Source organism: Apteryx rowi, unplaced genomic scaffold, assembly GCF_003343035.1.
Source record: "Apteryx rowi isolate R43461 unplaced genomic scaffold, aptRow1 scaffold_958, whole genome shotgun sequence".
Classification (NCBI taxonomy): Eukaryota; Metazoa; Chordata; class Aves; order Apterygiformes; family Apterygidae; genus Apteryx; species Apteryx rowi.
Window position 1 is genome coordinate 124,079 of NW_020451269.1, and position 17,148 is coordinate 141,226.

General features: G+C 40.5%; 1 protein-coding gene across 1 annotated transcript in view; it reads right to left on the bottom strand.

Moving 5' to 3' along the window:
* Positions 1-16,898, bottom strand: part of RETREG1 (reticulophagy regulator 1) — a 74,102-nt gene extending 57,204 nt beyond the window's left edge. Inside the window, exon 1 of the mRNA XM_026092291.1 lies at positions 16,642-16,898. Within this exon, the coding sequence (XP_025948076.1) occupies positions 16,642-16,898 (257 nt within the window). The remainder of the gene's footprint in view (positions 1-16,641) is intronic.
* Positions 16,899-17,148: the final 250 nt, after the last annotated feature.

Sequence of the window (17,148 nt, forward strand, 5' to 3'; positions counted from 1 at the left end):
GAATAACCCCATGCACCAATACAGGTTGGGGGTTGACCTGCTGGAAAGCAGCTCTGCCGAGAAGGACCTGGGAGTGCTGGTGGACACCAAGTTAAGCATGAGGCAGCAATGTGCCCTTGTGGCCAAGAAGGCCAATGGTCTCCTGGGGTGCCTCAGGAAGAGTGTTGCCAGCAGGTGGAGGGAGGTGATCCTCCCCCTCTCCTCAGCCCTGCTGAGGCCACATCTGGAGTACCGCGTCCAGTTCTGGGCTCCCCAGCACAAGAGGGATGTGGCACTACTGGAGCAAGTCCAGTGAAGGGCTACAAAGATGATTAGGGGACTGGAGCATCTCTCTTATGAGGAAAGGCTGAGAGCGCTGGGCCTGTTTAGCTTGGAGAAGAGAAGGCTGAGAGGAGATCTTATCAACGTGTACAAGTATCTGAAGGGAGGGTGTCGAGAGGATGGAGCCAGACTCTTCACAGTGGTGCCCAGCCACAGGACGCGAGGCAACGGGCACAAACTGAAACACAGGCAGTTCCATCTGAACATGAGAAAAAACTTCTTCATTGTGAGGGTGACAGAGCACTGGACCAGGTTGCCCAGAGAGGTTGTGGAGTCTCCTTCTCTGGAGATTTTCAAAGCCCGCCTGGATGTGATCCTGTGCAAGGTGCTCTAGGTGACCCTGCTTAAGCAGGGGGATTGGACTAGATGGTCTCCAGCGGTCCCTTCCAACCTCAACCATTCTGTGATTCTGTGATTTAACCTGCTGATAATGGGGGAAGGGGAAAGAGTTGACACCGCAGAGAAAAATCAAACGATCAAAAAAGTTTTCATATGATTTCTGGACATCAGAAGTTTGTAACAAATGCAGGCCTTCAAGTTATATGGGTTTAACACCATACCTATTCTATAGGTTCTTTGTGGTGCTGGTACAATAATACTTTATAGAACCGAACAGTATGTTCTGATTTAACAGTTACCATTGGCTTGTCCTCAACAGTTTGAGAGGAAACAGCAATTCTGAAGTAGGTGTGTGTGTGTGCACATGTGTGTATGCCTGTATATGTGTGTATATATACACACACACTAATTTTTTAAGGGAATATATCTGTTTACTATGAGTGTTAAGCCCATCAGCAGCATATGCAGAACATGTTTGACCTTGTTTATATTCACAGGTAAATCAGGCTCCTAGTTCCACTGCAATCACAGCTGTCACCTGCTGTTAAAAACAATTGTACTAATGCAGACAAGGATTAGCACACAAGGATTAAGGACATAACACCCTCTTTGAAAGATTCTTCCTATGCAAATCATGTCATTCTACTTTATAAATCCTGCAGTCTTCCTGCTCCAAAGCTTTCAGGAAAAAGAAAAAATCTGTAAGCTAGTGTAGTAGCCAAATAAGGGATCTTCAGTTATTCAGAGCACTTTGAATTGTCTGAACTGGACTTTCTGTGCCTTAGGATTATTAGCTGTCCCACTCCTTCTGCCATTGTTTCTCTACTGTTTATTTAGACGGTACCATTTACAAGACAGACCACCTCTTATGAATTCATTCACAGTCACTGTGTGCTGGCCCTCAGGTGCTCCAATAATAGAGATTAGAAAAGTCTATTAAAAAATTTTTTTTGTGAGCCATATGTCAGACAACTGTGTCCTTGAACTCTTACTAGTCAGTGACTGATACTCTCCCATCGTAGTTTTTAGGCACATCTATCAAACTTATCAAAAGTTTAGGCCAATATGATAAAATCTGAACATCACATATTATGCTAGCAGAGTAGGGACTCAAAATTCTTATAGGAATTATCAACATGATGCAGAGCAACTTGTAATGCACAGTGCCCAGACTAACAAAAAGTTTTAGCAATACCTTTGTTAGTTATTAGGAGATCTTTTTCTTCCCTTTAAGGAAAAAGTTAGAGTCTGCTTAAATTATTCTAAAACACATGCCCACCTGCCAAAATTTAAAGGCTGCAAAACAACGTCATCATATACAGTACAAAAATATTTCTAGTCAGTATAAAAACAACAGATCAACAATTTAATTAACAAGCCTTTATGCTCTATTTTTTAAGGAGGACACAAAAACATGGGCTAAAGTTCAAATTGTTCAATTTCTTCTACCAAAAATCTGCCACAAATGATGTTGAAAGAAACAACTATTACCCAGAGACATAAACAAGACTTGTTCCCAATGAAATCCTGTGGTATTTTGAGGGAAGCTTTTCTTGAAAAAACAAAGGTAAAAACAATGCATTTAATTATGCATTTTACATAATGACTTCAGCAGTTAGCAGGGCAGTTTACATGGCAGGGGGCAGGATGGAGGCCAAGAAACTCTGCTCCAGATAACGTGGGACTGCACAAGAACAGTGATGAGGTGCCTCAGCGCTCAGTCCCCAGAATCAGCTGAAAAAAGTATCCTCAGTGCATCAGAGGCCTTCACCCAGACAGAGCTCTAGAGGGAGGATGCAGCCAGCCAGTGCTGGGGCTGCAAGAAATGCCTCAAGCCTCTCCCTTGGGCTGGGGGAAACAGTGGCCTCACCAATGGCCTCCCAAGATGGAGGATATCTAGTAGCACATCTGGTAGCAGCAGAAGGGTTCCTTCTCTGCCCTCAGATCTGAATTTACAGAACTGGTACCATGCTCTAATAACCAATGCAGGAGAACAAGCTAGATTAAGTGAGGTCTCAGAGCCAGCTGGGCCTGAACTAGCACAAAGAGGAGGCAGCATGTTTTAGGGGCTGGAGATTTCCTTTTGCAGAGGATGGAAACACCCAGCTGCTAACCAAAAAGGCTGTAACGAGAGGTTTGTTGCTTGCAGTGGCCTGGATTTGGGGTGTTACAGAGAGACTGCTGAGGCTCAGCTGGCCTCTGATTTCTACTTCTTGGTGTTCATCCACAATGGCACCACTGACACTGTCAAGGGAGACCTGGAACAAGAGGAAAAACAAAGAGGGACTACAGAGCTCTGGAGGCAAAGGTGAAGGACATGAGAGCCCAGGTGTTGTTCATCTCAATTCTACAGGTAAAGAATAAGTGCTTGCTGAAGAGTGGAAGCAACCTGCAAGTTAACAACTGTTTGTGTGGCTGGTGTTGCAAGCACTGCTTTGACTTCTGTGACCATGGTCCCTCTAAGGAATGAGGATCACTAGTGAGAGACAGTATCTATTTAACAAAGAGCATCTGTGCTCATGAACTTGCCTGCATAGTGAGAAGGGTGTTAAACTCAGTATGTCAGGGACAGTAATAACAGCTTGCAGTTTAGTAAGGGAACAGAGATAAGGCAGTAAGTGAGCGCAGGGTGATGGGAGCAAGAGAGCCCGCAGTTAGGATAGGTGGCAAAGAGCCCACCTCAAGTGCCTGTACACAAACACACACAGCCTGGGAAACAAACATGAGGAACAAAACCTCTGTATGCAGTGCAGAACTACAGCACTGGGACAACTGAGACGCGGTGGGACAGCTTGCACAACTTGCAGCTCTGTGATGGATGGATACAAGCTGTTCAGGAAAGACCAGCAGTGAAGATGAAGAGGCAGGGGTTGCCCTTTATGTGAAGCAGCTTGAACATATGGAGCTCTCCTAGGAAGGGGTGACAGGCTGGTTGAGAACCTATAGGTCAGGATCAGAGGAGAGGCCTGTAAGAGAGACACTGTAATGGGGAGGATGGGATAAAGTCTTCCTTGAACAATTTGAGAAAGTCTTCTGATAACATACCGTTTCTTACGGGAGATTTAGCCTCCTCTGCTGGAAGGGCAACATGGCAGGATGGAAGCAATTCAAGAAGATTTCTGAAGAGTATCAGGTACAACTTCTGGGAGAACCAGGGGTAATGCTCTCCTGAACCTGCTGTTTATGACCAAGGAAGAACAGGTTGGAGACATGGTAATAAATGGCAGCCTTGATTGTAGTGGCTATGAAATAATGAAGTTGAGGATCCTGAGGGGGGTGAGAAAGAAGAGTCGCAGAGTACAGATCCTGGATGTCAGGGGAGCAGACTTTTCCTTATTCATGGAACTGGCAGATGGAATTCCATGGGAGGCAGTTCTGAAAGACAAAGGAGTTCAGGAAAGCTGGCAGGTCTTTAAGGACAACCTCCTTTAAGCACAAGAATGAATCATCCCCACGGTCAGAAAAGTGAGTGTATGTATCAAGTGACCAACCTGGCTAAACAGGAAAGGCATTGTTGAGCTTCAATACAAAAAGTATGTATCAGGAGGTGGAAGTGAGAGGAAGCTACAAGGAAAGAATGCAAAAACACTGCCTGTGCACGGATGGATCATGTTAGGAAAGCCAAAGTTCAGCTAGCATTGAAACTGGCAAGGGACATCAAGGGCAACAAGAAAAGCCTCTATTGCTATTTTAACAGTAAAAGAATTAACAGTCCCTGCTAAAGACTTAATCACTTTAAGTGAATTAATGCCTTCTTTTCTTCACTCTTCACCAAACAGGTCTCCTAGACCTTTGTGCTGAACATATTAGAGTAAGAGGCTGAAAGGAACTTCATGAAAATCAACACAAAGGTGAAGTCCTGCACCTGGGACAGACTAACCCCCTGCATTGACACTGGCTGGGGAGAAACGCTGCAGAAAAGGATATATGGGTCCTGGTTGACAGTAGGCTAAATATGAGTGCACTGGTAGTGATGAAAGCTAACACAGCACACCAGGCTGCACCAACAGGAGTTCAGCCAGACTGAGGGAAGTGATTATTCCCCTTTACTTAGCAGTCATGAAACCGTATCTAGAATACTGCATCTATTTTTGGATCTCCCAGTACAGGACAGACATTCATAATCTGGAATGAATTGAGCAGAGAACCACCAAGATGGTCAGGGGCTGGAGCACTTGCCTTGTGAGGAGAGGCAGAGGGACCTGGGCTTATTCAGCCTGGAGAAGAGAAGGCTTAGCAGGGACTTAATAGCAGCTTTCCCAGTACCTGTGAAGAAGCCACCAAGATGATGGAGCCAAGTTTGCTATTGAACTCCATTATGGGAAAGTAAGAAACCATGGTCATAAAATGAAAGAGGAGAGATACCAACTTTTGACTGCTAAGATAATTAAGTAGTGGAACAGGTTGCTCAGAGAGATTGTGGTACTTCCATCCTTGAAGACTTTTAACACTCAAATGGTCAAAGTCCTGAGCAACCTGTTCTGAATTGAGCGTTGACCCTCTTTTGACTGGAAGTTGGACTAGAGATGTCCTGAGGTCCCTTCCAACCTGAACTATACTTTGATTTTATGACTCTGTTTCATTCTGTTAAAAGTAGCTGGCAAATCCTTTTCTGTAAAATGCTGAACTTAGCACCTTAAGTCACAACAGTTTCTATTGCTGATTGTATTGCAGCTGGACCAAAATGATTTTAAATTGCACAAATAGGAGTCAAATTTAATGATTTTAACAATTAAAAGTCAAAACAGAAATATTCTTCAGATTTATAGAGGCAAACTCTTTCTATTGCAGTTTTAAAATAAATACTGCATACAAATGAGAGATCTGTTGAAAAAAGAGGGGTACCTCATTCTGAAACTCCACTGAAGGCTACCCTGTCTGCTCTCCAGCATTTCAGTCATATCTATTTCTTCCTACCTACAGCCAATTACACAGTACAACATCATTTTCTTAAATCCTATACTTTTCTTAACAAGTCTTGCTTCTCTATTTTTAGTGTCACACAAATAAATAAATATTGCCATTAATATTTACTGCCTATTCAGCACTGCTAAACACAAACCTAATCTTTTGAGTATTTTGATAATTTCTGTATTTTTTCTAAAATGTTATGTTTAAGTTCAAGAATAGTACTCTGATTAAAAACAAAAAAGAATATCTTCTTGACAAGCTTTCTGCATCTGTGGAGGGCATATGGAAAGAAAATAGTCAACGCAACTGAGATCCCAATGGCAAAAGCAAGACTGTAGACAGCAGAAGACCAACATATTAAAACTGAATATTAGTCCTAATCTAGTTGAAGAGCCCCTTTATTTGCTCCTGGAGGTCATATTCTCTAACATCATATCACCTAAAGATAGAAACATTCCTTAAGCTACCTTGTCATTCTTCTCTTCTCCAACTCGTAACAGTATGGAATGGCCAGTAAATCAATACCAGTAAGGTATGTTAAATAACACCACAAATCATCCATTGGATCTATTTGTCAAAAAGTAACCATCTCCCAGTGCAGACCATCTGGGAATATCAGCTGCACAAACCTGACACACTGAGCTGCTGATGTGGCACAAGCCGGCTAAGAAATTTCAGAGGCAAACACTGCAACAAAATCTTGCCTTCTTTAAATGTAACGAGCTCTTATACAGCACCGCATAAGCTGTTTTTAATTGTCCTTGTGAAATACAGGGAAGGCAAGGACCTACTAAATTGCTCTAAAAGTTAAATATCATAATAATTTGGCAAGTTATGAGTCTTATTTTAGCTATGAGGGTATATTTTTACAACACATTCTACAGTTACGAATGACTTCTACTTTGCAAACACAAACCATAAGGAAATATTTTGTCAAGAACTAAATAATTAATATTATTAGCAATCAGCCAGTTATTTCTGGAAAGCATTAGAAGGTATACTTTTAATAACCATCTATCCTTATACCAATTCCAGAGATACCGGTCACAAACAAATGAAAGCAATGAATAACACAGACATGAAGAAACATGGAGCTTTGCTTCACCATCAACTATTATAACACAATTTTAGCAGCTGCATGAGTGATTTGTTGACTTTGGTCCAATGTTCAATTAACAGCTATTCACATTTTAAAACCAGAGCCCATTCAGAGTATTCTTATGGTGTTTCAAATAGTACAAGTTGGTATATACTTGTTTCCCCATTAAAGACTAAGGTAAAAATCCCCTAAACACTTTCCAAATACAGTTTTCCATACAAGCTGTTAACAATGGATATTACTGCTAAACCCAGTCAAATTTTGAAAAGTATGTCCAATCCTACTCTTACAGGAAACAGCCCAATACCGTTTCAGAAAAATGTCTGCAATGGTGGCATGTAGATAAGGAAAAAATGTGGTCGTAACCGTTTCCTGCTTGGAGCGTAATGTATCCACTCTTCCAGGCTTATTGCTAGAGTGATCAGCACCAATCAATCTGGTTGCATCAACTTCTGATGCCCATCAGAAGCAAGAGGTTTGGAGGAGTGGGGTGTGAATGATCCCCCCCCCCCCAAATACAGCATGAAATATGGTTCCTGAAGAACACTGCTGAAATACACTGCAAAGGCAGTATCTGGAAGCTGTGACTGATCAGTGACTAGAACATTTTGTTTGCTTTCTTGTGAATCAAGAAGCAATAATACATATTAAAATTCAACTATATTTTATTTAAAGCTAATTTAATACTTTGACTGCTATCCTCTAATTGAAAAGGCACCCCAAATTTGCAAGAACAGCCTTTTATAGCTATTAAATGTGAATTTACAACTTCTACATTAATTGATCTTACATGTAAGAGATTTTTATATTAATCTTATATTCCATAAATATTAAAATTCAGTACTTATAAATATTAAAATCCACATGCTAACATTCATGCATTCCATAAATATTAAAATCTCAAACTCAATAATCCAGTATTTTTCCTGTTGTTCCCTTAAGGTATTCTGGTCTAAGTCAAAGATTATTTGGAAACTTGTTCAAGAATTACAGTGCAAAAATCCTTTCCACATCCCTGCACAAATATTATAAATACCCAATTTAGATAGAACAAGTTATGCATGCTTTAAAAGGAAATATTTTTGCAATCAGCTCTTCTAAAATTCACTTTTTGGCAAAATTTGCTGTTCATACATGTGCTTATATGGTATTTAACTGTCAATCTGCATGTCTCGGACACCATAAACTGTTTCCCTGTTGCAGAGAGGGAAATATATTACACATAACGAGTTCTTGTGTGAAAGAAGATATTGGCATATGTACTGTCAAAAATTTTAAAATGAACAAAAACTTTATAATTTCTAAGAAATAACCCTGCTTATCTCTACAATTTGTTGTTACAACTCCTAGCAATTTGTTGGATAAAATCATTTCAAGAAAACACTAAGAATATTTACTTCACATCTCCCATTTTCAAAAGAAATCATAACATGTTAATCCGGATTTAAAATATGCACACCATGACTTTCAGTGGTGCCTGGCAACTGAAGACAAACAGCTATTTATCTGTTTAACCAAAAACATGTGAATTACTGTAATGAAATGCTTCTTAATGCATGTACCTTAAAAATGTTTTAAATTACGTTTCATTTAGGGGAGAAAACTATAAGCCTCTGTACAGATGTAAATTAGGAAGAAGGACTGCTTACACCTAAAATTTTCTCTAAGTATCAATGCCATCCAACAGAGAACATAGATATCTAAGATTTGTAATGAAATATTCCAACAGGAGTGGGAGGAAGAACTCTAAAGTAGGTGATTCATGACCCATAGGTAAACCAAAGAGTCTTTGCTAGGACAGCACCAAAAGACTAAAAATTCCATCAGCAAGTACAAAAAAAAATTTTTTTAAGGGAAGAGGCATGAGTACTGTTCTAAAACTTGGAGAATTCTCTTTAATTCTTTCTTTGTAAAGACAAAGACAACTCAGTCATCAACCTCTTATTCAAAAGGCTTATTTGTCAGGTTTTATTCAAGAGATTAGGATCATATTTGTTCAGCCAGAAAGCACATATCAAATCAAACAGAACCTGGACAGTAGTTCTTTAGAAAACCTTCAGGAATTTATTAGAAACAAAGATATTGCAGTAATCAAATAACTCCCTTCCTCCACAAACTTGAACTATTATTTTGACAGCCATATGTAGTAGTAGTAGTAGTTGTATCAGAGGTTTCTTTGTGCACAGGTTGCAGGGCAAAGGCAAAAGACAAAGACTTCTTGAACGTTTCCAGGAAATTATATGGGATTATTAAYTAAAAATTAGTAACATATAAGAGAGCAATTCAAATTGCATATTCTCTCTACCCCAACTACAAGAAACAAGAGTTTGACTTTTCTATAGATGTTTAAATAAAAATGAAAAAAGTAAAATTCTCTAAGCAAAAATAATGAAAATTTTAAAGTGCTTTCCATTTAATCACCAGAGGAAAATTTGCTTATAAGCTTGCAAATTTGGAAGCATATTGGTGATTTGGGATCAAGTCAATAAGAAAACGTTACACTGCAAAATTATCTCACTCTGTTTGTTAAGAAAACCTCCTGAGGAATGCAGCATTTCGAACCACATTAGAACATTTATGGCTTGCAGATCAGATTTACTGTAACCTACTACATTCAGAGATGCATCGAAAATAAAGAATTCAGAAGGAGGAAGTTTAAATGACCTAAATGAAATGCCTTCTTGAGTTTACCATGACATCAAATGCTACTATTACATTGGTGTAAAAAAGGGGGTATCTCCATGAAAGTTAAAATTATTTTGTCTGAAWCATGTCATAACATAAAAGAACCAGGCTTCCCTTATTTTTGTAGAAACATGCCCAGATGCCCTTAATTAACCTGTACTCTGGCAAAGCACAGAAGAAATCTTAATCCCATTTTCTCATACAGTAGCAGCAGTTTAATGTTAAACAATCCACCTCTACCATGCTGCCCTAAATCTCCTTTTCTTTAATGCTCTCATTAGTCCTGCAATATGTACAATGGAGCATAACACATCCATCCAAAACTTTCATTGTTCTCACAACTCTACTTATTGTCTGAAAGGTCTCATTATTTTGAGTTAACACAATGAAATCATAATTTCTCTCAAGACAACTGCTTTAGGCACAGAATTTATCAATTTATCAATTTTAGCAAGAGAGAATAAGCTGAAGCCACACTGGAATTCTTCTGTTCTGCCTTCTTTGGGAATCCCATCTTCTGCAAAGTCCTCATCCTGGATTTGCTCCTAAATTGCTCAGCAAAGCTTGATTTGCCTCAGTTCCTTAATTATCTTATTTGATTTCTCTTCTGATTGAAACTGTTTTCTTCTCACTGATTGAAAAAAAAAATGCTGTAAATTGTCCAGGTTTTTATGTAACACTGTTTGGCTCTTAAACAATGTCAATTTTCATTCTTGCAAACCAATCTCCCAGCTAAAACTATACAAGCTGTCACTAAAAAGTTGTTGTGATAATGTCTTTACATTTTTTTTTGCTAACTAAATTAAATTAGTTCGGCTTTCTGCTCCACTTCTCTATCTCCAAAGCCTTCAAAAGTTTTAATAATCCGTATTGAAAAAGTAAACAAGGTTAAAGCTGCCTGAGTGAAAACAAGTAGTCCCTAAAATTAAATCCCAACTTCAACTTGTGTTGCTATCTAAATTTTGCCATTACTTAAGAAAATGTCTTCTGGAATGCCTTTTAGGAAAAGAACAAAAAATCATTTTGCTTAAAACCAGTAGAACAAATGTCAATTTACCATATTGTATCTGGATATAATAAAATAACCACAGCACCAACAAGGTTGGTAAAAGCTTGGTAAAAGCTTTTTGCAAAAGCTTGATAGAAGACAGTAAATTAAATAAAGATTATCTAGCTAGAAGAAACATAAGCTAGCATCTGAATAAAAAAAACTGTTCATATGGATTGATAGTGAAGTTCAAAACAGCTTCTGCCAGAATTTCTTTCTTCTTTTTTTCTGACAGTTAACAGATTATAATTATGAAAAAAATATGTTAACACATAGCCTATTATACTACCCCTGCTTAAGGCATAAGGGATATACCATTAGGGTCTGATGCAGGATTACAATGTACATTAAATTATTCACTCACATGCTATCCTGATTCTCTGGACATTGAGAAAGTAGTCCCAAGGCCACTAAAAAGGCCACTCTCAGATTACCTGCAACAAAGATGGCTGAATACTGAAATTCCAGAGTCAAAACCACACTGAGCATCTGATCTGCTATGAGAAGAAAAACATTTTCTCACAGAAACATGTAGACCTACTCTTCTCACTTGGGAGACCTTACCTTTCTTAAGGCTACGATCTGAAGGCCAATAGACCATGAACAGGTCTCAGAATGTCCATACCATTTTTACTCCAAACCAGTTCATTTCCCTGCATTTTTCTTTATGCTTTATTTGATTTCTGTTATGATTCTCATTTAACATCAGTCAATTTAGTTTGGTGACTACCCTGCTATCCACCACCACTGATGAATTTCCCCCTTATTTTATAAATGAAAGCAAGTGTTTTGGACAAAATAATTTCTTCCCTAGGATTTAAATTTGGGCAAAATTAATTCTCTCTGTATTAATTTTGCTTAATATGTTTTCTACAGATTTGAGTGCCCTTTTGTGAAAGCATAAGATATGTTTGTGAGGAAAAAAAAAAAAGGAAAATTCTGAAGCAGCTGAATTATTGTGTAAGCTGAATTAAAGCAAAAAGGAGTAAACTGTTTGTATACTGTTACTTGCAATTTCAAGATCTGAACTCATTAAAATTCCAGAGTTAAGTGGAATTAAAAGCTTAATTTAGATAACCAATACAATCAATACAAAGTCTCTGTCTGCTAATTTCTTATTGAAGATAGCTGGTGGCATGCTTGTAAGGGGGAATGGTTTGGATGAAAAATTCTCATACAAGAACTATGTGAGTCATCTTTAAAGAAGGCACCACACAAATGACAGGGAGAACAAACACCTTTGCAACCCTTATGCAGTACTAGCTACACTGACTGAAAAATACTAATGATCACCCCGTCGGCCTTCTAGGAAGAAGATCACTAGCATAAGATTACCTCCTAATATAAACAAAATCAAAAAAAAGGTAACAGTTTATAAGTAGTGAATCTCCTAAGGTTCAGGACACGAAATTCACCAGGATGACCTGTAAGACTGAGGAGTTCACTGAGGACTACAGATCCTATGATGCCTCTGATCAGTTTTGCATAGTGGGCAGAAATTTACCATTCCCCTCCTCAAAGGCTTGAAACTGAAAAAGATGACACAGCGATACCAATCTTGTATAGAGTTATGAACAGCTGATAAAATTTGGACCCAGCATGTCAAACAAAACAATTCCTTCCTTGCGACAAAGAAGAAAAACCCAGATGTGTGCATACACATGTACAAGCATACACTCTATGTACATTTCTATCAATGTGCATGTATCTTGCAGTATAGATGGGCGTCATCTATAAACATGTACTAGTCACACTATTTACAGCTTGTGCAAACAACTGAAGAAATGCTTAGCCCAATACTATTCTCTTATATCATAACAGATTAAACTAACGAATGGAAAGCGTTTTGAGATCTCTGCGTGAGGAGCATTACAATTGCCAAGCAGAGATTTCAAATAAGAAACTATATATTTTAATGACAAATCTGAAGGCAAATTGGACAGTTATATATGGAAAAAACAAAACAAAACCAAGAACAAAACCACAATGCCTCTAAATTTTGGACGTTTTTGTTACTAACATTTAAATAGCAATTACATTTTATGACATCTGGAATAACTTCCCCATTACAGGCTTTATTTGATGCAATGCATACCACCAGTTCAGATGTAAAAAATACTGTCTCCTCTCTTAATTAATTCATTCTTCCATCAAATAAAAATACACATCAGGTCTGAAACCAAAAAAAGAAATCTGAGTATGGATGGTGACAAAAAGTGCTGCTCTAATGGTAAGTTTAGCAGCTTACCTGTCTATCTAAAAGAAGGAATGACACTTGTGTTTACACAGTTTGTCAGTAACTTGTTCATCCAATACAGTAACATCATGAGATGTTAACGACAGACTTGCAGTAATATACAGATTTGTATACCAAAAAGAATACAAAAATCCACAAAGGAAAATTCAGTTTTGGGCCAACTACAGAAGTACCAAACAAGATAATGCAATAAATTATCTTCACAAAAAACAGAATCAGAAAAAAGGTCTATTGAATCTTAGTCTTTCTACCGCCTCAGTTGCCAAGAAACCAGTGAGTTGGTGCAAGACATCAGCTAAGGATGAATTTGCAGAAATTAACACATTATATTATAAATGCAGGACATATCTGCAAACTAGAAAAGACATAAAACAGTACGGAGTTACTGAAAAATAAACTTGTCCCCCCAATCTCATAGAAATATTTAAGATGACAGATTGAAACAATACAAATGAAAAGCTGTTATTACTCCCCTAGCCACACGCACAAAGTAATAATTAAGCTAACATACTAGACTAAAATCTAAGATTACTGTTAATGTTTATTTAAGATTAAACCTAAGATTGAAAGCTGTTTGTCAGCAGTCTAATACTTCAAAATGCCTGGACTAGATTTCTAGCAGCAGCACAGAGTTTCTCTGCTCTTGGGCAAACTACTCACTTTCTTAGTACTATGCTTGTAAAATAGGAAACAAATCTTTTTCTCTTCCATGGGATTTTGACTTATGTTTATAAACTATCTGCAGTAGAAAAGTAGAATCCAAATCATGCTTCAGATAATTAGATGATAAATAATGCATATTTGACCCCTCATCATGTTTATTTTAAAAATTTTCAATTGAGGGCTTTTTTTTTTTTTAAGCTCTTCACAGTGAATAAATAATGGAGGTGATAAGTGAAGGCTGTTTTTTCAATCATCAGATTTCTTTCTACTTTAAATGCCTGCCTTGCTTCATTTATTTTTGAGAAAATTTTACAAAATTTAAGTTCACTAAATATATTGATATACAAAATCTAAATTTTATTAGAATTAATATTTTATGTTTATTCATGCTTCAAAATATGAAAGTTAAGCACATCGCATAAGCTTTTGTGGATTCTGAAGTTTAGTGTAGCTCTTAAATTAGAAGCCCAAGGAAATTGTAAAAGTATAGTACAGTACTGCCTAGTCTAAGAAGGTCCTGAAGTTCAAGATCAAGAAGCGGCTGTCTTAAGCCTTGTTAAAAGAGTCCATGAGGATTATTAGGAATTTTCAAAAAGTGAATGGGTTTTGGAAAACAGAATGAAATTAAATTAGTAAATAATTTGTACCTACAAGAAAATTATTTCATCACTAAACATCAAAAATGCATTCATATACAATAGCATAGACTTTTCACAAGAAAGATGTTACAATCAAATATGAAAAAGGATTTTGCAACAGCATCAGAGAAATAGTCAACTCTCAGCAGCTCCTACTGCACACAGTTTGCACAGAGTATTTTGAACTGCTAACTATATCCAAGAACTAAATTAACTGCGAGGGAGAAATACAGCTCCACCAAAATTAAGAGGAGAGGCAGAAGGAACTATTGCCACTCTTCCTACCAGTAAAACTATACTTTATCTCCCCTTCCTTTTTCATCCACCAACCTTATCGCTGACATAGCAAGCAAAATCTCCCACCCATCCTTTTGGCAACAGAAACGTCTCAGCTTTGAGGAATACCAAGACATCAGGTCCTACACACTGGGAGTGCCACGACCACTGCATGATGCGATAGACGCTTCAAGGCACATGACAAAGAAAGAGCAGGTGCACAAAGCTTTAACTGGGAAATGCTTCTTCAGCCTAGATTCCTGTCAGCAGAAAGTCCTGTGAAGAGAGACTTCGCAGACCGGCAGCAAAGACGAAACTCTCTCCCCCAGTCCTGAATCAATAGTGACTGGCTGAGTCATTGCAACCCAGGCTGACCAGGTGCATCCCAAGAGAGAAAAGGAGAACCAGCTAACATACTGTGCTGCAAATACTTAAGATGCAACACYAAAGCAGGGGAACATGAAACTAGATTTAAACAAGCATTTCACTTTTGAAAGTGTCAAATTTAACAGATTTGTTAACAAGACCTTTCCTGGTGTCCTTCAGTCTCAGGCTACAGAATTTTACTGGCTGAATTTTACATGCCCCTCATATTTTCTACTCTGTTTCTATCTCTCAGATCTCCCTGGCACTAGGACTGAAAGTTTCCTGCTGAGGTACAACAGCATCTCCAAAATTAAAGCAACCTTTGCACTGACTTTTGTCATTCTGACTCATTTTGACAACAAGAGGCTAGAGCGAGCTACAGACTCTGATCAAAATACTTCAAATACTGGTCACACAGCAAGCTGCCAGTTGGGCCACCAAAGGAATTTTTCTATAAGCATTATAGTACATGCGTTCAACACTCTGCTTGTGCTCAAATTGGACCAAAGAATGGCAGACAGGTTGCCCAGTAGCTGCCACCCCTTAAGACACAGAAATGAATTCAGTCAAACGCTGTCCTTGATGATTGTTAGAGCTATCATAAAGAAACATACGGCATTATGACCTTTCCAAATTGCTGAAAGAACAGATGTTCTCTGAAGTATGCAGAAAATGACAGCAAAAGCATACAATTTTTTCAGTGAAAGGGCTTATCAAGGATACCTAAAGGCAAGGCTGGTAATAAAAGTCAATTTAAATTAGGCATCACCAATCAAGTAAGAAAACACTCCAGTTTACCCTAATCTTTAAAAAGTTTGTTTCCAGTTTCTGTGGATGATTACTCTTGGCTGGTATTAATGCACTATTCTTAAGATTAAAGAGCACAAAATGTTTTTGAAAATATCTGCATCCGGAGATTTTCTTGTGCGACGCAAAGCTTCAGAAAGAGTTCTCCTTCCATGACTTGGATCTCATGTTTAAACATCACACTACTAAGGTTATAGAGAACTAAGCAGAGTTTACAATTAATCTACCTCTTCGCTTTTGTTCGCTTCTTATTCACTCGAAAGAAAAAGGAGGCAAGTCTAACCCCAAGAAAGAAAATGTAATTCAGTCTTACAGCCTTGGCTGTATTATTAGACAGAACCCTAATATGCACAGAAATCACTATACATGGACACACAGGCATACAGTAAAATTTCAGAAGATCAGGAAGTGAAAAATGTAGGCATTGGAAAAAACTATGACCAGGGGAAAGTTGTGGAGAAGTTTTGCATAGAAGGTGAGTTTTTCTAGAGAAATAAACAGAAGATTTGTTGCAAATACAAACAAAAATGAGCCTATCTCTACGATAATTTCTGTTTTTCATTCAGGCAATGCGTATCTGACTAGAAAAGGCTCAGGCAAGAACAAGACCAGGCCTGGTGCACTGCAGTAACATCCTCACTGTCCACACCCCACCAAGGTTCCACTAACTAGGCCACTAATTCGGAAAAGCACACGCTGGTTTAACTCTGCATCTACAGCCTGGATCCTACAGTGAACTCTGTGGTAGCGGCCCACAGCAGCAGCACGGTGCTCGCTACAGGCTCCAGGCCTAATTGAATGAGGTTTCAAAACTCTGCGCAGGAGCACAGGCCCGTTGCTCATCTCAACTGCAAGAAACGCAACTTCTCAAGGGCGCTCGCTGCACCTGCCCAGGCCGGCTCTGATCCTAGGCTCATCGCCACTGAAGGATCTGGGGGAAGGGGTCAGAAAGCTGAGAAAAGAGGTGGAAAAAAGCCCCGACGAGGCAGGTGCACCAAGCAGCCGCCGTGCCCACCCCCACCCGGCCGCCGCGGGGGTGAGGGGGGCGCAGGGGGGCTGAGACCCGAGGGCGGCCGGGGGCCGGAGCGGGGCTCGGGGGCGCAGGGACGAGCCGCGGCGCGGCGCTGGGGAGGAGGCGCCCGGGCTGCGGGCCCCCCGCGCGGGCCGGGCCGGGCCGGGCGGGGCAGGACGGCCCCGGCCCCCACCCGGCCCCGCGGCGCGGCTCGCTCACCAGAAGAGCAGGTTGGCGCAGAGGAAGCCGCCCAGGCTGTGGAGGGGCCGCTCCCAGCTCAACGCCGCCGCGATGCAGCAGCCCACCGCTAGCCCCGTCTCCCCCAGCAGCGCCGCCGCCGCCGCGCCGGCCCCGCCTGACACCTGCGCCGCCGCCGCATCCCCAACCGCCGCCGCCGCGCTCCGCTCCTCCAGCGCCGCCGGCCGCTCCCCGCCCGCCTCCGGCCGCCGGGGCGCGGCGGGCGCGGCGCTGGCCATGGCTAGGGACGGCGGCGGGCCGGGCGCGGCTCGGGCCGGGCGCGCTACCAGCAGGCGGCGGCGGGCGCGGCGCGGCGGCGAGGAAGCGCCGGGGCGGGGCCTGAGCGCGCAGCCCCCGCCCTCCCTTCCACCCACCCGGCGCCAGTGACGTCACCGCGGGCCGCGCGCGAGACAGGGGTGGGGGGAAGGTGTCCTCGAGGCAGGTGTCACGAGGGGCCGCGCGTGCGCGAGGCAGGTGCTTGCGGCGGGG